Raw genomic sequence first — 23023 nt, forward strand, 5'->3', positions numbered from 1 at the left:
GTCAATCCACGAATGGCGGTTGAGAATGCAGGCTCGACCCCTTAATGTCAGCATGACGCACAACTGATCTTGTCGAGGGGACGCATCGGTGGAGTGGAAGATGGGGTGGCTGGGCGGCTCGACAAAGGAGGAGCGGGCAGCGCTGGCCGGTGTGATCCATGTGTTGCTGGATGAAGAGGAGAGAAGGAGGTGCAGGGAAAGAGTCGGGGGAAAGGGGATGTGGCGACGCTAGGGAGCTGTGGTGTGCTCGGGGGTGGATGAAGAGCTCCACACGGTGCATCCAGATTCAATCTGAAGATAAGGAGAGAATACTACGCACAAACATTGAGGGCCACAGCTCCCCACCGATTGGTTTTCTTTCTTTAATTTAGGAAAAAGAAGGACAACTCTCGAGAGTTGAATTTAAATTAGATCAACGACGGACAACTCTCGAGAGTTGAATTTAAATTAGATCAACGAGGTTCGACTCGTCTGACGCTAGAGTTTTATCAGACTATAGATACAAAGTGTTTCCCTTATTTAGGTGCTAGTTGGATAAATAGACAAAGTTTAAGACGCATTGCATTTACTCCTAGGATCTAATTAGTACTTCATTGTACTATTTCTATATGCATGTGTATTGTGAATGTTATTTTTTAACTTATTTTACAGTCAATCAATAACCACCTAGGTTCTAGAGAATTTTCATGCACGTTTTCTAAACCGTGACGGAGGAAGTACTAGAAGTATGAATGGAAATCAAAATTTTAATTGGGAACATCTCTTTTCTATTTAGATTTTGTCGGTTCCTCCCTTTGTGGCAGAGCAAGCGCCTTCACTAAGATAGATTGAGTCTTTCATTATTTATTTTTTATTCTGGTTCCAATCGTTTGAGGAAAAAAACCCATACATAGATAGGACATGGTCTTCCTTGAGAAAAAAAGATCGAACGAATAGGTATTGAATTGATAGGTATTCAGTTTGTTGTTTCCATTTACATCCCAAACACCCAAAATTGTACTTTTGGAATAGGACTCAATACATAGCCCCAATACATACATCCAAGTGAAAACAACTGACTAAAATAGAACTAATACAACGGCTAAATCCTACGGATGGAAAGTGCCCTCCCATGATACCGATGCAGACTCCTCCGATTTCGGCTCCCAGGGAAGTGACGGCGACACCCTCGTAAGTCCCGTCATCGGTCGTCCTCCTCCTCCGTACCCAGCATAGTTGTCCGCCCCGCCATCCCTCCTCCTACTCCCCTGTGGTAGCACCCCTAGCCAGCCCTCCTCCTCCTCCTTGTTGGCCCTTCTCCTCTACCCTTGGATGCCATCGCCTTGCCCGAGAAGTCTGCCGCCACTCTTTCTCCTCTTTTCGTGTTTCGGCGTCCCTCTCTTGCTTCGACTACCCTCTCGTACTCCCATGTCCCTCTTCCTTTGCATGCGAGGTCGCCATCTCCCATGCTCCATAGCCACCTCATCTAGTCGTCCCCTCTTTGAAAGGATCGATATGGTTGACTAGAGGGGGGGTGAATAGGCAACGACCACTTTTTAATTAATCTTAGCAAGTTAGGGTAAGCAACATACGGGTCACAAAAATAGCACCAACGGGGTGAACCTATATGAAGCTAACAACAAGAACTACTAAGACAAGTAAGAGATAGACAACAACATAAGCATACACGAAGTAAAGGTTAGAGATAACCACAAGTGAAACCAATGAAGACGAGGATGTGTTACCGAAGTTCCTTCCCTTTGACAGGAAGTACGTCTCCGTTGGAGCGGTGTGGAGGCACAATGCTCCCTAATAAGCCACTAGGGCCACCGTATTCTCCTCACGCCCTCACACGATGCAAGGTATCGTGATTCCACGATAGGTGCCCTTGAAGGCGGCGACCGAACCTTTACAAACAAGGTTGGGGCAAACTCCACACAAAAGTTTGGAGGCTCCCAACAAGACCACGAAGCTTCATCACAATGGAATGTGGCTCCGAGATGATCTCAACCGTCTAGGATGCTCAAACACCCAAGAGTAACAAGATCCGCAAGGGATTGGTGGGGGAATCAACTTTTCTCTTGGTGGAAGTGTAGATCTAGGTCTTCTCAACCAATCCCTAGAGAATCAACAAGTTTGATTGGCTAGGGAGAGAGATCGGGCACTTTTGAGCTTAGGGAGCAACAATGGAGCTTGGGAGGGTCAAAGGTAGGGTTCCACAGCAAGAAGAACCCCTTATACAGTGGGAGGGAATCCAACCGTTTCCCCACTCACAGCCCGAGCCTAGCGGTACTACCGCTCACTCCAGCGGTACTACCGCTGGCTGCATCGGTACTACCGCTGGCACTCCAGCGGTACTACCGGTGGGCCCATGATAGTGCATAAACACTACCGGGCCAACCACCGCCAAGAAAGTCTTCGCAAAAAGGTTCGTCGAAGTACAGCCGCTAGGAAGGCGGTACTAAGCTTCTGGAGCGGTACTACCGCTGACCAGGGACGGTACTACCGCCAGCACTAGCGGTACTACCGCTAGGGCCAGCGGTACTACCGTTGAGGGACCATTTGCTTAGATGAGATAAACACAGAGGCGGGAGCCACTCCAAAATTGCAGGTAAGGGGAAAGGAGATAAAGTGTGTGCGTGCAAAATTGATTCCACCCAAACCTTTCCACTATGGGTCCCCTCTTAGTAGTACGGCGTTCCTATGACTCAAAGAAAGAGAATCGTAGAGTACACCATGCTTCTGTTCCATGGAAAGAGGGGGCGAGTCGTCTTATGCCGTTGACATGTGTTATCTGAAATCTTAACACACACGATTAGTCCTTTGCGGTACTGTCATCAATCACCAAAATTACTTAGGCATAAACTATGCCCTAACATTCTTGTTCCCTTGTCTCTACTCCTCTTTCTTGTTCATGTACTCAAGTATCATTCCCTATCTCTCCTTCTCTTCCAAACACGTAATTGCTTAGCTTTGTAAGAGTCCATGTATTTGGAAAATTTGCTTAACCCTATTTTTTGGGCAAGCTTGCCTTGAAGTTATGCAAATGATACTTTCATGTTTGTCTTGTTGAACTTGAACCTATTTGTACTATTGTTTTGCTACATTTGGAACTATGTCATGTTGAACTTGAAATTATCTGAACTATTGTGTTGCTAAATTCGGAATTGTGCCTTGTTGTTTTTGAGGACTTGGAACGGCTATTTAGACTATGTGTTATAATTTGTACGTGCAAGTGGTTTTTGTTGTTGTTGTGTCAATATTATATGATATCGTCGTGGATTTATAGAATGTTTGATAATATTTTATGCTATATAATCATTCAATTGTAGTCACCTATTGTACAAGTTTTGTTTTTATGCATATACTAATGTTGCTACACAGCTCCATACTTTGTCATCCAAACATGATTCCGTATTAAAACCTCTGTAAGATTCCAAGAGGCAATCCAATAAATACCCAAACAACTGAATTTGCATTGTGTTCATTACAGTTTCATGGATGAATTGGAACTGGAACCAATTCAGCATGAAGGCCTCCAATACAGACATTCAAATAGAGTGTAACAATATATAATATAGATAGAGTATGAATTAATCATCTGAGGGGATAAATCTTTATATAGAGCGTTTCTTTTTCTTTTTAAGAAGTTTAAAATTATATATATTTTTCTTTATGATAGGTTTTTTTAGTTGCTTTATGATAGGATTTGAAATGTACTCCTTCCACCTTTTTAGTTTGCATATAAGTTTTGTCTGAAGTCAAAATATCTCTATTTTGACCAAACATATAGAAAAAGGTATCAACATCCACAATGCCAAATCAATATTGTTAGATTCACTATCAAATGTTGTTTTATAGTATATATGTTTAGTATTGTGGAATCAATATTTGATATTTTTTACTATATATTTTTTTAAACTTTGTAAAGTTTGACTATGATACAAATCTAATACGTGAAGTAAAAAGGACCAAAGGGAGTGTGTTCTCTCTTTGGAAAAACGAATTGAAACAATCAACGTATTGCTTCTCATTGCACATGAGTTTCAATGCATATTACATTTTCCTAGGCCTTGACACTATGCAGTTTGTCCGATGTAATTTTACAGGGAAGTTAAAGTAAGACAATTATATACTACCATAAACGCGGGAGAGAACAGAGCTAATCTAGCCACTGTCATTGTGGCTTGGATGCATCAACAGGCGGAGTTCTCTAAAGACCTGTCAAACAACAAAGAAGCCCCAGCACTATAAGGACATGTACAATAGTGCTATCTTAATAGTGTCATGTAGGATAAATGATAAATGAAGGAAAAAGAACTCATAAAAAAAGGTTTGTCTTCTTTTATTTAAGAGAGAACAAGAAATAACCTCTTAGCATAATATGTCTCATCATGTTTTTAGAAATAGTTAGTTATTAAAAATAAGGCTAAAAGATAACCTATTATAAAACATTTTTTTTCATCTCTCAATTAGATACAAGATCTAAAATAGCACCACGTTATCAACCATTGAGCTCACCAATTTGTGAGAGTGTTAGAAGGGACAATTTACAATGAGACAATTTACAATGGTGTCATGAGGACATGCACGATGATTGATAAAATGATCTTATCTTTAAGTCTTACATGTAATTTGAAAATAACAAAGAAAAAATCTCACAATGAGTCACCTCTTAACCCTATCTTTAATAACTAGCTAACTGTAAAAAAGCTAATTGCAAAAAACATGATGAAACATATTATGCTAAGAGATCACCTCTTATTCTTTCTTAAATAAAAGAAAATAAAGCTTTGTTTTATGAGTTCTCTCTCCTTCATCTCATCATTTATCCTAGATCGCATTCAAGGCGTTGAATCATTTTATCCTACATCGCATTCAAGGCGTTGAAACAATTCAAACAATTGAACGAGCTTGGCGAGCTTGGCGAGCAAGCAGTAAATCTAATCTCAGCAACATAGGCAGGCGTTCATACAACTGTCGTACATCCACATACTGTTCCATATTGCTGACAGCTAGCTTTTCTGATTTGGGTATCATAAAATAATACAGTTTAATTTAATCAAACCTAAGGAGCTGATATTACAAGCAAAATTAATTCAGCCCAAAGTAATTTCTGGTGCCTTTCAACGTCTTCGGGAAACGATTCACACACATCACTGTCGGAAGGGAACAAATGCAGCTCCCAGCTGTGCCTCACACAGGGTGTACGCTTCCGAGCTTAGCTTCTTCTGAAACTTCTCTTTCAGATTGAGCCTTGTTACGGTTTGCAGAGCCCGCGTGCAGAATCTACGGACTTCCTGGCGACGCGACTTGTTTTCGGGCATCTTTGTAAGGATTTCCTGCATCAGCTCGCACAGCAGAGCCATATGCTTCTTTAAAACCTTTGATGCGCTTGAGACGTCGTCGCCGACCCAGGATTTCAATATGCAGTCCACCAGCTCCAATGTTTGAACCCTTCGGTATTCAGCCTTCGTGCTGCCAATCTTCTGTAGCGCAAAGCCGAAAAGCTCCCGTCCTACCCAGGGGTTCCTGCGGAAAGCCTCCTTCACAAAACCAATCTTCAGCCGCGATTTCTTGTTGCTGAAGTAGTCGTTGAGCATATACTGGAACTTATCGACCACACTTGCAAGTTCCTGCTTGGAACAACCCTTGGAATTGATAATCTTCAGAATCCAAAACGTGGCATTTTGAGCCGCAGAAGCAACTGCTTTGTATCGTGAGCGTGAAGCCAGATGCAGAGCCTTCTGCAGCAAACTTTCAAGTCTGCTAAGTTCAACATCGATGCCTTTTGGACATTCTTTTGCTTTGAATATCCTTTTCTGCAATATACCACCAATACGTTGCCTGAACTGCTCATTGCCATCGGCGCTATGTGATTTCACAAAAGCTTGCATTAAGAAAGCATACACCTCCAGCACCAGTTTTTTTCCTGCAAAGTTGGGAAACAGATGGTTACAAGAAAAGAAAAGGTTGCATAACACAGGTACATCACATGGAAGAGAACAATTGATACAAGAACACATTAAGATAAGCAAAAGAAAAACCTCTGATACTGTTTACCATTGGATGTTCAAAGTTCTGCATGTTATATTTCAACAGATAAAAAAAGCAAAGGTAGTTCTATTAATTCCCAGTCATGGTTCCTCAAATAGCCATCTAACTAGAAAGTGCAAGCTACAGAACAAAATAGGCTTCTGTATGTCTTTCATCAGAATGGCGAACACAAACTAATGATCTACAGAGTTACAAGTGTCATTTTACCTGATACACAACATATGGACAACAAAAATAAATGAGTGGGAATATACCTGGATTCCTCTGAAGATATATCTCCAGTAAAGTAAGCACGCGAAGCTTAAATCGCATAAGTTGAGATTGCTGTGTTTCACTACCAGGAAGGTTGTTGCGCTCCTTGAAAATCCTCGCAATGTAAGGATCAATACGGAACATAGCATCATCGTCCATACCATCTGAATCATCAGAATCTTCCCCGTCTTTGGTAGCTTCTGCATCATCTCCATCTTTTACCTTATTGTCGACTGTTTCTTCCAAATCATCCTGATCCTCATCTACTTCATCAGCTGAATCATCTTCCATTTCCTCACCCATTTCATCTGTGGCATCATCAACATTCCCAACATCCGCATCTTCCATTTCATCATCATCTTCTATATCAACACGAGCCTCATCTTCGTCATCATCGCTATCTGTTTGACGACGAGAGCCTTTCAAATCTAGCTTTACAACTCTCAACATATCAAGAAGACCTGTCTCTGTAATCTCGTCACTGAACACACGGAAAACCTGTTGTTTCAAAGAAAAGATGGAGTTAGTTAAGTCAATAAATATGCCAAGAATTTAGTAGCAAATGACATTAAAAGGTGAGGCCAGCATATTGTCTGTTTCCATTTCGACTGATACAGATATGGAAAATGTATGTTTCATGTTTAGAAATTACGATGAAGATATATTAAATCAACTAAAAGAGGCACAAATGATTAAGATGAATGCACTCCTCTTATTTCTTAGTTCATCACTTTAGATTATTCAAAATTGTAAAACTTCCAACTGCTATGAATACTTGCCTGTTCAATAGCAAAACACACGGGGCCAGAAACATGAGGCAAAACAGAGAGAAAAGTCTGCACAAGTACATCAATAGACTCTAATGACCCATCCTCATTAGGCTCCTCTGACCCATCCTCATCAGACTCCTCTGTACCACCCTCAACAGATTCCGGCGCACTGGAATTGTCACACTGAGCAATGGAAGGAAATGTTTTCTTGCAACATATAATCACATCAATTGCGGCCTCCCAGAACTCCTCTGGATGGAGCAGAACTTGCAGCAGCAACTGAATAAGGAGATAACGTATCACGTGCATTTTAGTTGAATCCAATCCAGTGGCGATTTTTCTTTCCTGCTCACAAAGAAAGAAACCACAGATATATCAGATAAAGACCCAACAAGGAAATGTATGAAGGAATATTAATGATAATTTACAGAACTGTTAGTTTCAAAACACTAATAGAATTCATGACTCTCACATAAGCAAAAATAAAAGGATATCCAAAACAAAACAAGAAAGTAATGCACTTCTCGTTGATCACAGGCTATCAAGATTATCAGAAAGTATTCACGCAATTCTCCAATGGCATAAGTTGGATACAAGGGCAGTTACAGTGATAAAAAAAGGTAGCCTTGTGCCCTCCACATCTACAGATGATAATAACATAATGTGGAATTTGTTTAATCTGTACCAATATTTCACACACATACCGACATATACGCACAACCAAGTAGGGCATGTGCACACCTCAAAAGAAAGAAAAGAACACATCTTTGCAGACCAATAAAACATAACCTAGAACATATTAAGCTATGAATAAGCCAAGTGGAACAGCAAGCAGTCACAAACCTCCTGGAAAAGTGCAGATTCCGTAGCCAGTGTTTTCTTGAATGCATTATCATCATTGCTGCTCAAGGTTCTGAACAGTGAAACTGAAGGAATATTGCAGACAGTGTTAATGAAACGCATGAAGTAGAAGCCCAAGTCATTAGACTTAACCCCGCTAACATGCAAAGCCTCGTCCTTTTGTGCATCTTCTAGTAATAATTGAAGTTGTTCAATGCATTCATTACGAAGCGATGTTGATATAGCTGCCTTTGGCCATTTGAACTTCTCTTGCAACTCAAATGACGTCACCTCGGTTCCTAAAGAGGCTGAGAACAGACCTTGGACTGCAAAGAATTTTAGTATCTCAGTCTGCACCTGAAATTTTTCTTCAATACACTTGATCATTTCCGAATCTGTCAGCGAACTTCCTTTAGATGTAAGCTTTAGATTTTTCAAGACAAATGGAATTGTATTCACCACCCAACTCTTCAGAAGGTCAGCATTCCCTTCGCCAGCAAGTTCCTTATCTTCAATTGAGCCAACTTCTGAATTCTCATCAGTTGTCTGACTTTGATCAGATGGTTCATCTGTAACAGAACCTTCATCCACAAAGAGTGCCATCAAATTTTGCACAAGATGCAAACAATCTTGACCATTCTGGATCTTGGCTATCAACCCTTTAACAGTTCTTGTTTTTGTCAGGCTGTCAAATCTTCCAAAGCTATACTTCTGCAAGTTGATGATAACAGCAACACAACGATCATTGTCATTGCTCACTAAACTGACTAATTCTTTCAGGAAATGTTGACCAGCATTGTACAACCACGATGAAGCATTTGACAGAATGTCCATCAATCCAAGAACAACTTTGCTGGACAGAATTACTTGAATAGATGATGGAGACAGTCTTGGAAGGAGATCAATAATTATATTAAATGCTAGATGCTTCCGGTCGTGAGATGAGAGCAGCAATGATCTTTCAATAATAACCTCACAGAAATTGCGTAGGTTCTTTTTTGAATCCTCAGAGGAGCTGCCTTTCTTACTCTTTTTGTGCTTTTTGCTAGAACTTGTATTGTTATCACTCTGAGAAGCTTCCTCCCGGATAAGCATGTCTGTGATAACATGCCATATACTATGAATGCGTGGAAGACAAAATGCAGATTCCTGTATAAGGTTACAGCAGAACAATTGAAGAATCAACCAGCGAATTGCACAAAATATGCAACATTTCAAGAAAATAAGAAACATACACTGATTATTTCAGATAGAACATACGATGTTAAAACTTCATTGAAAATTGCTAAAAATTACCTTAAAACAAGCAGCAAGGGATAGAAGATGCTCTTCTGTAAAAAAAATGTCAAGACTGAATGGATATGGAAGAAGCTTCCCAAATATCTCCCTCTGAACATTAGTTCTTTCTTGGAACTTCAAAGCCAGGAATAGCGCATCTGGATCTCCAACATTAGCAGCTCTGTTGAACCAATCTTGTACACAAGGGGTATCTAGAACTTCGGAGAATACAGCTTCATCTGGCAGCTGCAACACACAAAGAAGTTACAAAGAAACAAATCAACCAAGCGATCACATATGGGAACCATTCACAAATGACAAATGTACGAATATTGGTTTTGTTCTTTAATTCCATTTTACCACAAATGGAAACAGAATATGCGATTGCCAAAATCATATTCCCTCCATCTCAAAATAAGTGTCTCAACTTCAGTACAAAGTTGTACTAGAGTTGAGACACTTATTTTGGGACAGAGGGAGTATTAGGATAGTGCCCGCAGCCATATGTGCATAGCAAATACTGCAGTGCTGGATTTATAATGGTGCGTTTTTTTTTTGTAAAAGAAGGTTGTAATTTCTGTCTTCGCATGTTTATCTACAAAAACAAATGACAACAGAGTTACTGGGTTTTGCATTTGACCCCTGATTTACAGCTAGATTGGATGGGGATGGGGGATAATAGCTGGTCAGAAGACTTAATAATAACCAAAGGCAAAAGCCAAAAATAATGGCATATTTGTGATAAGGATACAGATGTATATTGATGAAACCATTTAGCAGAAAAACATCCATTCATGCCTCTACACTAAAATAATACAGGTTTCAAACCAAATAAACTGCCAAAATTTGGTTAATGCTTAAGACGAATATATTTCCTTCTTCAATGAGCCATCAATAAAAATAAAAACAAACCACATAAAAAGTACTGCAAAAGTAACCTAGTAACATGGCCACAGATAACAAAAAACAAGCTATGAAGGTAAGTACACTACAGCAGCAAAGACTAGCACACTTTTCTGGGATTCTGAAAACACACAAAAACTGGGGAAAAAATAATTGTTCATGTTGTTTTGGCTGGTAGTGGTACTTGACTGCTTAGCATCCTAGTAGTACTTTATACTAGACATGAACATCTAGTCCAACTCACTATCGGATTCAGAATTAAGGTTACTTATTCTTAGAATGTCTTGTCAACCATGTGATTTGTTGTACAAATAAGCAGATTGAAAGATCAGATGGTGATGCAACCAAGGATTGAGATTGCTACCACAGTAACACCAGTTTTTTATGTTGCGACCATTGTTGGGTTAATTTATTTATTTTAAATATTTATCAAATTCTAGCAGGAAACGTATGTTCTCAATGTCCACCAGCAAATAGCACAGACTGCCATGGGCTGCACTGATGCTGTTTCACATTTCAAAGAACACAAGAACCTTCCAGAGCATGCATGATATTTGTAGTTCTACTAGAAGATTAGAGCATTGCATGTTACAAAACTGTTAAGCATCAGCCTACGGTATGTACCTTCCTGGTTAAATCCAGAATCAATGCAACTGCAGGCTCGGTGAGATATCGTTTCTTATTTCCAAGTTGCACAACCTCTGTAACAAAATCCCTGAGAATAGGAGAAGACTTATCACGTTTCCACTGTCCTAAAACCCTTCCAGACCTTGCAAGTGATCCAAATCCAAACAGGCGCCCCAGAAGATTGTCCTTAGCTTCCTACAATGGAAGGAATATTGGAGAACTAAGCTGACGGTGCAGTCAGGCAGGCATAAGAAATGTGCATCTCTAATCATAACGCAAGTTACCGGTCCTTTCATGGAAGCCGAATATTCCAGCAAAGCAGGTATCAACTTCATAACGGCTTCGACGCTAATCGCTTTAATTGACTGGAGCACAGCCGCGAGACCCAACGCGAATCCTTGCCTTGCAAACTGCAAATAATAACCGCGAGCATATAGCAATTAATTGAAGTGTGACGGCGTGGTTTAATCATTCCATGACATGATATCACAGAACATAAGTTGGTCCTGAACTCAGGACAGCATTCCTGACCTCTCTAGAGGAAGAGATACCACGGATGAGCCGCCGGATGGCATACCGCACCGCTGGCGCGCAGTTATCCAGCCCGTCCTCCTTCTCTGCCTCCATCTGCGAATGGCCGTCACGATCCCCCTCTCCCTCCTCCTCCCGAGCGGCCTTCTCCTTCTCGTACGCCCTCTGCACCTCCAGGAGCTCGGCCACCAGCGCCTCCGCCGCGGCCTCCCTCAGCGAGGCCTCGGGCGAAGCCAGGTCCCTGAAGACATTCATGTGGAGCCCCGGCCCCGCCACCACTGGAGCGGCAGCCGGCGCTGGCGCTGGCACCGGGACCGCCGCAGCAGCCTCCTCCACCGCCGCGGCGGGCGCGGGCTGCGGCTTGGGGGCGGCGGCGGCCTTCTCCGCGGACTGGCGGTGGCGGTCCTTGTCGAGCTGCTTCCGCTGCTTCCTGACCTCCATGGCCAGCTTCTTCTTCTTCTTCGCCGGCACCTCCCCCGCCGGGGCCGCCCTCGCCGCGGCCTCGTCCTGCGAGGAGTCCGACGCGGCGGGGTCGAGCTCCGCCAGCACCGTCGGTGGCCTCTTCTTGCCGGCCATTGGATAGGTTGGTTGGTTCGCTGGGTCTCCCTGGTCGAGCCGCCGCCGTCTGCCGAGGTTTATGCTCGATACGAGACGAGACGAGGCGAGACGAGACGGGGCGGCCGAGCTTGGGGGAGCCGCGGCCTACTAGGGTTAGGGTTTTTGCTCCCGCCCCACCCCCCCTCCCTCTTATTTTTTCACCGTCTAGTGAACTCAGCCCAGGCCCATCGCCGCACCACGGCCCCGAAGCCCAGTTATCCCGGCCCGGCCCGAGACCAACAGGCCCGTAAGAATTAATTCTCTCTGGCAGGTGGGGCCCGCGGAATAAGGCGACGGAGCGAGAAGGGGAAAGGGGGAGGGGAAGTAGAGTGTGTCGGCGCGGCGGAGCAATGGCGGACAAGCCGAGCCGGGCGCTGGTGCTCTACGCCGCCGGCCACGCGGCGCTGCTCGCCGGAGGCGGAGGGGGGAAGGGCCACCTCGACGCGTTCGCCTCCATCGCCTCCTGCGGCTTCCTCTCCGTCCGCACCCCCGCCGTCAACGGTACCAATCCAGCCCCCACCCCCTCTCGCGCTCCGCGCGGTTGCTCCGCTTGCCCCTTCTTAAACTGAGAGGTTTCTGGTCTTGTCTCTCAACCTAGAGGACGGAGGGGACAAGGACAGCGACACGATCCTCGAGCTGGCGCAGCTGCTCGACGTCTACGACGGCCTCTGCCCTGCCAAGGTGCGATCCTGCTCTCCGGGTTTGCGTCCAGGCGAAGTAGTTGCAGAGAGGGTTTGAGTATGCGATGCTGATTATATTTGTTGCATATTTAGGATGGGGAAACTTCCCGGGTGGATCCTCAGCAGCTGGTAGTTCCCAAGCTATCCGAGAGGTACGATGTGTGTGTGTGATCTTTTGCTTTGGTTGCTGGTAGGTTATCCATTGCCATTGTGAGGGCTGACTGGCAGCTGAAAATCCAGGTTCATGGGGCTGAGAGCTGCTATGGTCACCAATTGCCCCGGTGTTAGTTCATTTGCGGCGAATCTTGGCTTCCATGTTTTTGGAACCGAGGATTTCGCCGCGCAATCCGGTTCAGGCAGCAGTTCTAAGGACTCTAGAATAATCGACCGGGCATTCACTCTGCTGGGATTTGTGGAGGGGAATGTCCAGGATGCGTCCGAATTCGATCTAGTGTTTGTGCATGCAGCAATGGAGAACACAACCAGCAAGCTTGGGAAGTTAGGGATGAAGACGGATCTCAACCGGCTTGACAAATTGGTGGCTTCGGTCATGGAAGCTGCGCCGGTCGGTTCAGCTGTCGCCGCCCGTATTCATGTTTCTGTGGTATTGAGCTATGGATCTGCTACTGAAAATAAGGAAGAGGCATGCCTCATTGTAAACTCTTCGACCGAAACTGATTCTGACTTGAAGTTACTCCGTCCACGCCAGAGCTACACTATGAAAGCAGGAAAGACGTTGGATGATGTCAGGTAAATATTGTTCTTGGCTAGCAAAAAAAATTGTCACAGCAGATGTTTTGAAGTGCAATCTTTATTGCAGAAAAATGCTCCTTAAGGTTTTGTATGTGTTTGATGTGAATTGAACCATTTTCATGGCCTTCCAAATACAACTTGTTTGTCATCTCCATGGTACAAAATGATTGCAATGGCTTGTGTCACATCCATTAGCCATATCGCAAACCTTTTGGTTTTGTGAAGTGTAGTTGAAAAATGTCATTCTAATGCATGGCAGGACAGGACTAATGATATACAGTAGATGCTACATCAGTCTATGTGCCTAACTTTGTTGGTTTATGCACTCAACCATGGAGCAATGTATAGTACAATGAAAGTACACCTCTGTACAATGCCACGTCTAGACTTACACAAATATCTTTATTATGCATATCCTGCAGGAATCATCATCCCATGCTACTGGCACAGTGGCAGCAAGGAGTAACACGTTCTGATTTGGCCAAAGAGTTCTCTTTTGAGGAATTTATAAAGGTCTGCTTAATGCACTTTTTAGAATGTTTACATGAATCATAGAAACTTTTATCAAATAATACTACATATGCAAGTTTGTTCCTGTGAACCTGTTTATTACTTTGTTTCTCAAGTTGTTTATAATGGACAAACACTGCAGTTCTCCCTTTTTCTAGTGTGGGTACTGGCGCCAACATTAGAAACGTGACAGATTCCTTTTTTAGAAAATAGAGTTTCTAGATTAGAATAAGCCATGTAGTATTGATATTAATTCCTTGGGTAGTGAGCAGTTTATGTGATGATATAGTAACTCACCATTTTGTAGTAGTTATGCAGCATAAAATAATTGCTCATTTTCATGGCACAGTTCATCAAGATTTCCTTGGTCGTTCATCTACTTATCCTTCTTTGATACACCTTATAAATCGAAAAATCTTGGTGTGGTGGACTTTGACATATTGCTAAAATACTGGATGGTGAAGTGTATCATCTTTATAGGGTGCCCTATATGTTTGACAAATACCAGAATGTGTATCCTCCACGACAGTAAATCGCAGTAGCTTTTTTCCTGTAAAGCAGTTACCGAAGGAATCACACTTAATGGCAGCATTGCTATTGCTTTTACACTCTCACAGCTTTCCCATCTGTGTGCTCATCTGGTCATTATTTAGAGCCTATGCTTCCAACGTGTTATGTTTCAATATGTGTTTAAAGTTTTGGCTGGTGATTCTTAACTATTTCCAAATACGGGCCTTGCCATTTTTTCTCTTTAGTTTCAATTTTCTTAAATCATTTAACTAACTTCATTTTGTAATGTAATCAACAGCGTGCCGGAAACTTTGCTATGCTTGCTGAGCGCTTTCTACATGAGGTTGCATTTAAGCTCTGGAAAGCGCCAAAATATGGAGCATAGTTCTGTCTGAGAAGGTTTTCTCTTAATAAGGCATGGAATTCACCTAATAAAAGGGGTGCTGGACAAGTACTTTCAGATGGGTACTGCGGCAGATATTGCAAATAGATGAGTTATGTATTTTCCTAAGGTCCTCATTTGGTATCACCCATGCTCCATGCTGCGATACTGGGAACTCATAGGCTCATTACCAGTTGTAGTTACTCACTTCGTGGAGATCTGTTGTAAGCCTCTCTGATGCTTTCCTTCCGTGAAACAATGCAATCCTTTGCAGCTCTGCTTGAAATTTCTTAACGTTTGTTTCTGCGTCTAGCTCTGTATTGGCTTTGTATCATGTGCGGATCACTGTAATGTAGATGCTATTCCTGCATAGTGCAAATGATGACTGGCTGGAGCAGCAACTTTTATAAGAACAGAAACTGGAATATGTTTTCCTACAGAAGGATAATGAAAGCATGGCGGTATCAATCACCTGTACTTTGCAGCTCCAGATATGTGTTTTTATCAGCTTTTGGCCGCGTGGTTGTGCTTGTGTCCAGTATACATGCAAACTTGCAAAAGGATCAGAATCCTGTGGTACAAAATTATTCATCTGAATGTCTGTTCTTTATGTTGGTTATCCTGATTGAGCGCACAAGTAGGAGCAGTGGTCACTCCATGGTGGCCTCTCTATCTTGTTACGATTTCTTTTTTTTAGAACATGAACTGGATAAAGCTCAAAACCTGAAACTACTGATTTCAACTTTTGGGCAAATGTTAGGCCTTATTATTAACTTTTGTAAAAGTGAATTGTTCTACTTTGGAGAGATTAATGAGACGGTTGCTAAATATGTTGATCTGTTTGGTTGTGCACGAGGTCAAATCCCATTAAGTACTTGTGAAATTCCGATTCATTATCAGTGTCTCAGAGTAGAAACATGCAGAAGAGTGTTTAGAGAAAAGGTTGGGCGGTTAGAAAGCCAAGTTGCTCTTCACTCGAGGATGACTGGTTTGATCAATTTTGTCCTCGGTCCTCTATATGATCTTCTTTTTTCAAGTCCCAAAAGGGGTCCTGCAAAGACTTGATTGTTTTAGATTCAGATTCTTTTGGCAAAGAGACAGTGAAACAAAAAAGGTATTCCCTCACCAAATGAAGCATGGTTTGTAGATCGAAAGACCAAAGATGATGTAGGTGTTCATGATCTTCAGATCAAGAATGATGCCATACTCTGTTGTTCAATCTACTTGAAAAGACCCAATGCACAACAGAGTAAATGGTTGTCTCAAAGTGATTAACTCTCATATTGATCCAACTCTGTTGTTCTATCCCACGAGCTCTTTTTTTGTGAATCTCTCGGTTCTCATAAAAAAACATTTTTTTGTGAATCTCTCGATTCTCATAAAAAAACATTTCGTACTTAAAAATGATGTAAGGTCTTGTCGTCCGCTTGTACTTCGTCCAACGTCAACCTCAAGTAAACTCCAACAACTCCCCGTTTTGAATTTTCTTCCTCTCTTCCCTGGTTGTTTTTTCCTAAAAAACACCTAAGCTATCCCTCCTCTTATTAAAGTATCAAATAGTTATTTATTTTGTTAAGCCAATAATTCTTTACTGAACAGAATCGTACTATTTCTGTAAACAAATGTAAGACGTTTTAGATCACTACCTTGTTTATAAAGAGAGTATTTTTTACACAATCACATGATTAATATGAGCTAGTAAATCATATGTTAACATACTGGAAATTTTATACCCCAACATCAAGTTGTAACACACATGCAATTATTTAATAACAAAAAGGTTTGTACCTAAAGGCACTAAAAAGGAACAGAAACGCAACAACACAATTATAAAAACTTTGAAATTGTACTTCTTATTACATTGATATTAAGATCAAGCACGTATAGCATGTTAGAGTTGTGTCGAATATTGTGTACACGGTAGGTTACAGTTGGACTCTGAGTAGTATTGTGTTTATACAGGATATGGGGTCGTGTCCTGATAGGACACTTGTATCCTAGGCCTCTCATATATAGCGGGGTAGACACACGATGTAACATATGCCAACATAGTAGGACAGGTACGCGGGGGAGCCGGCGGCGTGTGCCGGCGCCCGTGCTGTCGAGGTGCGGTATTGTGACGGTGTCACGGGGAGGAGCGCTCGTAGGCATGCCCCGGTGATGTAGCCATATCGGTGAACCTCGTTAACAAATCTCGATGTCGTGCTTGTGTGATTGCTTGGTCCTCGGTAGATCGACGAAGTGCCTTGTTTATTCTAACAAGTGGTATCATGAGCAAGGTTTATAGAGGTCGTGATTATGATCTAGAGGATAGATCTTCGGAAGTCGCGTTGAAATCAATGTGCAGAATAATCGTATCGAAGCTGATTGATTGAAAAAAAATTGTGTGGTATTCGACGGGGGCGACAAGAAGATCAGATCAGGAGCAATCAGAGGTAGCATGTAGAGACATAAGCGGTGTGCAGGGACTCGCTGTCTCGGCTAGATTGGATTGGCGTGCGGCGATCGACCCGTATCGATCGGCCGAGTGTAAGGCGTGCGAGACGCGTGCGCGTATGGCAGTTTGAGCCGGGAGGTGCAGCGATGGATCAGAGATTGATCGTGCCAGCGCCAGGCAACACAAGCTGGCCGAGGAGCGTACGTGTTGGTTGTGTAGAGCCAAGGAAATCTGATCGTGATATGAGGTTTTGTTAAGGGGAAAAAAGCTATGTAACAGATTGATGCTAACCACCAGAAAAAAAAAGGAAAGATCAATGCATCTACAGCCTACAGGAGTACGTGATGGATTTCTGGATTGATCTCCATCACCAAGTGCAACGGGAAGGCTTACATGGCATAGTTTGGTTTTAATTTTTTGTACACGGGTTGTGTATGGGATGATGGCGTGAGGGTATGTGATGCGCGTGGCAAGAATGACGATGTGCGTATAAGGTTTGGAGGAGTCTAGAGCACGTCGCGACGGGATCATGCATACACAAGGTGTCAAGCAATGCACGGAGATGTGTGAGGCGGATATGACGCAAGGTGGAGCATGGTTGTAGCCAGATAATTTTCGGCTGGGTCGGACTGGACTGTCTGACGGATCGACGGGGATGTCGGTCAAAGCAGAAGACGGCGGTGATTTCAGCGACGACAACATAGGAGCGTGATGCTGATGGTGGCCAACTTCTGGGACGTGGAAACACGTGGTGCAGGTCTGAGGGCTTGTGCAGCTTCAACAGACTATGACACAGGGTTGATTCAAGGCAATGCACACATGAGAGCTTGAAGTCGACAGGGCGCGGGGTAGCAGGGCCGGCTACATGGAGTCATGTTGAAAGTGGAGCTGGAGTCTGGTGAAAGACTTCACTCTGTGCTGATGGAGGGGCTACGGCGTAAATGCATGGAGAGTCGAAGCCTATTTTAGCGGATAACGAGAGACACGTGGATCGGACTGGGTACCAGTGGTCTGATGGAGACGTGATACTCGGCACCGGTCGGTGATGATCGGTGGTACTCTGCAGTGAGGGTTGAGTGTGTGGGTTCGCGGCCCTTGAGACTCGATCGGGACAGCAGAGGCTCGATGCGGTAATAGCACCGAGGCGTGCGGTACGCACGGGACATGGAGACGGGCCAGGGCTCTGGTGGTCATACATGTGGTGAGACAACTGCGAATTTGACTCGGGATGACTACAAGCAATGGTGAAATTCCTTCAAGTTTCAGACGGGCGGTCAAGGAAGAGCGGTGATGTTGAGTTCGGGTAACTCTTATGTGCGACACCCAATATGAGTTGTTCACTTTCACGCAGGTTAGTGATCGGTGTGTGATGGCGTTGGATACTCTGGAAGTTGGGAGCTCAACTAAAGTAATGTGGAGCTTAATTTCGTTAAAGCGTTGACTATGGTCTGAAAAAGAAGGAACTACAAGTTGAAGGTGGAGTCACATGGAATCTTTGGAGTAGCAGCGGTGCTCATGGATAAGCTCAAGTCCAATGTACATGGAAGTTTGACGCACAGATGAATTCAAGGTGGTGGAGAATATTCGCCAAGGTGGAGTTTGTTAGAGTTGTGTCGAATATTGTGTACACGGTAGGTTACAGTTGGACTCTGAGTAGTATTGTATTTAGACAGGATATAGGGTCGTGTCCTGATAGGACACTTGTATCCTACGCCTCTCATATATAACGGGGTAGACACACGATGTAACCTATGCCAACATAGTAGCACAGGTACGCGGGGGAGCCGGTGGCGTGTGCCGGCGCCCGTGCTGTCGAGGTGCGGTATTGTGACGATGTCACGGGGAGGAGCGCCCGTAGTCATGCCCCGGGGACGTAGCCATATCGGTGAACCTCGTTAACAAATCTCGGTGTCGTGCTTGTGTGATTGCTTGGTCCTCGGTAGATCGACGAAGTGCCTCGGTTTATTCTAACATAGCATAACAAATGGACCCAAAACATTTTATGCTCATCACAAATTAACTAAAAATGTAGAGCTGAGTTTTATAAACGTTGTTGGCATATTATTAAGGCGGATCTTATGTCTATGTTCCATGATTTGTATTCTGGTCACCTTCAACTCTTTCATCTTAATTTCGATACGATTACGCTATTACCGAAGAAAGAGGGTGCCTCCAGAATTGAACAATTTCGTCCTATATGTCTGCTCAATGTCAGCTTTAAAATTTTCACAAAGGTGGGAACGGATAGGCTAACCAAGATGGCACATTCGGTCGTGCAATCTTCGCAGACAGCTTTTATGCCTGGTAGGAATATTCTTGAAGGGGTTGTCGTACTACATGAGATCCTTCGTGAACTACACTCCAAGAAACTCAATGGAGTTTTATTTAAGGTTGATTTCGAAAAGGCATACGACAAAGTTAAATGGTCTTTCCTGCAACAAACTCTACGTATGAAAGGGTTTGGCGACATTTGGCAAAAGCATGTAGATTGTTTTATAAAAAAAGGAAGTGTCAGTGTTAAAGTAAATGATGACGTCGGTCATTTCTTTCAGACGCTTAAGGGACTTAGGCAAGGAGATCCTATGTCACCTATTTTATTTAACATTGTTGCGGATATGTTGGCGCTAATGATCAGGAGGGCTAATGACAAAGACTTAGTAGGAGGACTGGTACCTCATCTAGTTGATGGGGGTGTCTCAATCCTACAATATGCGGACGACACGATCCTTTTCATGGAACATGATCTCAAAAGGCCAGAAACTTGAAACTCATATTATGCTTATTTGAACAGCTATCTGGGTTGAAGATTAATTTTCACAAAAGTGAGCTTTTCTACTTTGGGGATGCACAAGCTGAACAACTCACGTATTATCAACTTTTTGGTTGTGAGGGTGGTAGGTTACCGTTCTCATATTTAGGAATCCCCATTCATCACCGAAAGTTGACCATCAAGGAGTGGAGATGTATCGAGGATCGTTTTGAGAAAAAACTAAGCTGCTGGAAGGGCAAGCTATTATCCTACGGAGGACGATTAGTTCTTGTCAACTCAGTGTTGACAAGTATGCCAATGTTTCTCTTATCCTTTTTCCAAGTGCCTGTTGGGGTGCGGAAAAGGTTGGATTTCTATCGATCTCGATTTTTCTGGCAGAGCGACGAGGTCAAGACTAAATATAGACTTGCTAGATGGGACATTATTTGTAGACCCAAGGATGAGGGAGGTTTGGGGATTGAAAATCTAGAGGTCAAGAACAGATGTCTGCTTAGCAAGTGGTTATTCAGATTGTGTGTCGAATCGCAAGGGATGTGGGTACAAATTCTAAAGAACAAGTATCTACAGCACAAAACCTTAGCCCAGGTCAGTGCGCGACCGGGTGATTCCCCTTTTTGGAAGGGTCTAATGAGGACAAAGGCCGCTTTCTTTCACAGAACTAGATTCGTCATTGGAAATGGTGAAAGTACTAGATTCTGGGAAGATACTTGGTTAGGAGCGCAACCTTTGGCTCTACAGTATCCGCAACTCTATAATATTGCACAACGAAAACAGACTTCCGTTGCGGCAGTGTTACGACAGACTCCTCTTAACATTCAATTTCGCAGAGCCTTGATCGGAAATAGATGGGTTAGTTGGTTACATCTAGTCACAAGACTAATGGATATTTCCCTGTCTGACTTTCCAGATAGTATTCGTTGGAGGTTGACCACCAATGGTACTTTCTCAGTGAAATCGATGTACGACCATATTATTGATACGTCGCCTATTCCAAAGTCCATGCATATTTGGAAGGTCAAGGTTCCCCTTAAGATAAAAAATTTCATGTGGTTTGTTCACAAAGGAGTTGTTTTAACTAAGGATAACTTGGCTAAAAGACACTGGAAAGGTAATAAAAGATGTAGCTTCTGTCAGACGCATGAGACGATTAAACACCTCTTTCTGGACTGCCCTATGGCTAAATTATTATGGCGCTCAATACAAATTTCATTCAACATTACCCCGCCTACTAGCATTCACATGTTATTTGGGACGTGGCTAAACGGGGTTAATGTACTTTACGCCAAACTAATTCGGGTTGGAACTTGTGCCATGTTGTGGGCGATATGGAACTGCAGAAATGATCTAGTTTTTAACAGAATGCATTACATTAACTTTTTGCAGGTCATCTTCAGGGCTACCGCCTTGATCTGCACGTGGTCCTTACTCACTCCTGTGGAAACCAGGGAGCCTTTGGTTACTGGGTGTGTACGATGGAAGATGGTAGCTCAGGTTATCTTCAACCGATATGGATGGCGACATGCTAATAGGATTGGACCTTAGTCCACTATATCCGAGGGTTATAGTCGGTTTTGGCGTTCTGATCGCCGTGTAACTCTTTCTCTTTCTCTTGTTTTTTAAATTCTCGGACTCCTTTGTATTTTATTCAGACTATTTCTTTCGTAATAAAATGGTTGTATGCATCACTCGATGCAGAGGCCGGGGCAACGCCTCCTTTTTGAAAAATAAAAAGGAAAAAATCGAAACTGTTGAGGTTAATCATGAGATGTTCTACACTACTGAACTAGAGAGTACATCATTGACTGGAATAAGAAAAAACACGCCGAAGTATAGTACTCCAAAAAAAATTGTACAAAAAATAGTCGAATTGAGTACACAAAATTTTAAATTAAGCATTAGTACACTTTTAGAAGTGGGAAACCATGGGTGTGTTCATAAGTCATAACAGTGACAAATCTGGCAACTAGGTAATCCGACCACCGAACAAATTGAACAGACTTTCAACGAAATATCCAACATATATTACCAAAATCTGTACACCAATTTTAAGACCCAAAGGAAGATCGCAAATACAAACAACATACTCCCTCCGTCCTAAATTACTTGTCTTAAATTTGTCTAGATATGGATGTACCTAGACATGTTTTATGTTAGATACATCCGTATCTAGATAAATCTAAGACAAGTAATTTGGGACGGAGGGAGTATATAGTAACTACAAGATTCTGCTTTAGCCCTCCAACCCCCCCCCCCCCCCCCCCCCCCCCTCAATTTCAGGCACTGAAAAATTAGCTGGACATTATTCCATGCTCCCCAAGAACACGATATATGTCCCAAATATTTACTTTAGAAAAATCACCACGGTCAGAAAAAAGATATCACAAAATAAAACAACACCTTACGATTGATCCTACAAAACCCCATCTGGTGCAATTGGAAGAACAAATTAGGAACATGTATAAAATCCAATTGAAAGTTCTGAAAAAGAATAAGAAGCATGTGCACAGGTTCGTCATGTTGTAGTAGTAGAGGCTAAACTGATGGCGAGGCCCTCTAATTTCACAGAGCTGTTTGTTCTTACACTGCTCTGCCACCAAGGCCTGTGCTGGTGTGCTGCTACTTGGAAAAATATAGGAAAAAACAGGATGAGCATGGATATATCAAAGTGCATGGTAAAGCAAACCAAAACAAATCATATTTCAGCTCACCACAGCTCACAAGACCGAATAGCTAGTGCATCATACACCAAAACGATTGCAACAACAGTTAGGGCACAGGCATGAGAAAACGAACTAATGGATGAACTTCAAGTGCTCGACGAAAATACTCAATCTCGGTTTTGATGTCTCGTAAAGAAGCACAGAGCATTCAAGCTTGCATATCAAAATTGAGATGGTCCCATTCGTCTAGCTAATTTGGCATCTACCATCGCCACAAGTGATCCAACGCCCCTGGGAGCAGGAAGGAATGAGCACTCATTCGCTCTTTGAGGCAACTTCATTCTCTCTTGAGAGCCGGGGCGGCCGCCAGTATCATCTGAACCAGGCGTTCCTCGTAGTCCAGTCCCTGGAACCCAGCGATGTCCAAGTGTACAAGGCGCTTCAGTGAGAGCTGCTGGTTCTCCCAGCCGTCTTCGTCGTGACAGAC

General features: G+C 43.0%; 2 protein-coding genes across 2 annotated transcripts; one reads left to right on the forward strand and one right to left on the reverse strand.

Annotated features, from left to right (window-relative positions):
- Positions 1-4893: 4893 nt before the first annotated feature.
- Positions 4894-11947, reverse strand: LOC123401478 (rDNA transcriptional regulator pol5). The gene is made up of 8 exons (XM_045095301.1): positions 11238-11947; positions 10991-11116; positions 10704-10901; positions 9195-9422; positions 7902-9047; positions 7068-7403; positions 6291-6786; positions 4894-5911 (listed from the first exon to the last, which is right to left on the reverse strand). The coding sequence occupies exons 1-8, from the start codon at positions 11811-11813 to the stop codon at positions 5136-5138; spliced, it is 3882 nt and encodes a 1293-aa protein (XP_044951236.1). The 5' UTR covers positions 11814-11947; the 3' UTR covers positions 4894-5135.
- Positions 11948-12131: 184 nt separating this feature from the next.
- LOC123401479 lies at positions 12132-15146 on the forward strand. Its single transcript, XM_045095302.1, has 6 exons — positions 12132-12335; positions 12433-12515; positions 12608-12666; positions 12755-13264; positions 13690-13780; positions 14586-15146. Exons 1-6 carry the CDS (start codon positions 12185-12187, stop codon positions 14670-14672), a joined length of 981 nt encoding a protein of 326 aa, XP_044951237.1. The 5' UTR covers positions 12132-12184; the 3' UTR covers positions 14673-15146.
- The last annotated feature ends 7877 nt before the right edge of the window (positions 15147-23023 follow it).

This window comes from Hordeum vulgare, chromosome 6H, assembly GCF_904849725.1.
Source record: "Hordeum vulgare subsp. vulgare chromosome 6H, MorexV3_pseudomolecules_assembly, whole genome shotgun sequence".
Taxonomy (NCBI): domain Eukaryota; kingdom Viridiplantae; phylum Streptophyta; class Magnoliopsida; order Poales; family Poaceae; genus Hordeum; species Hordeum vulgare.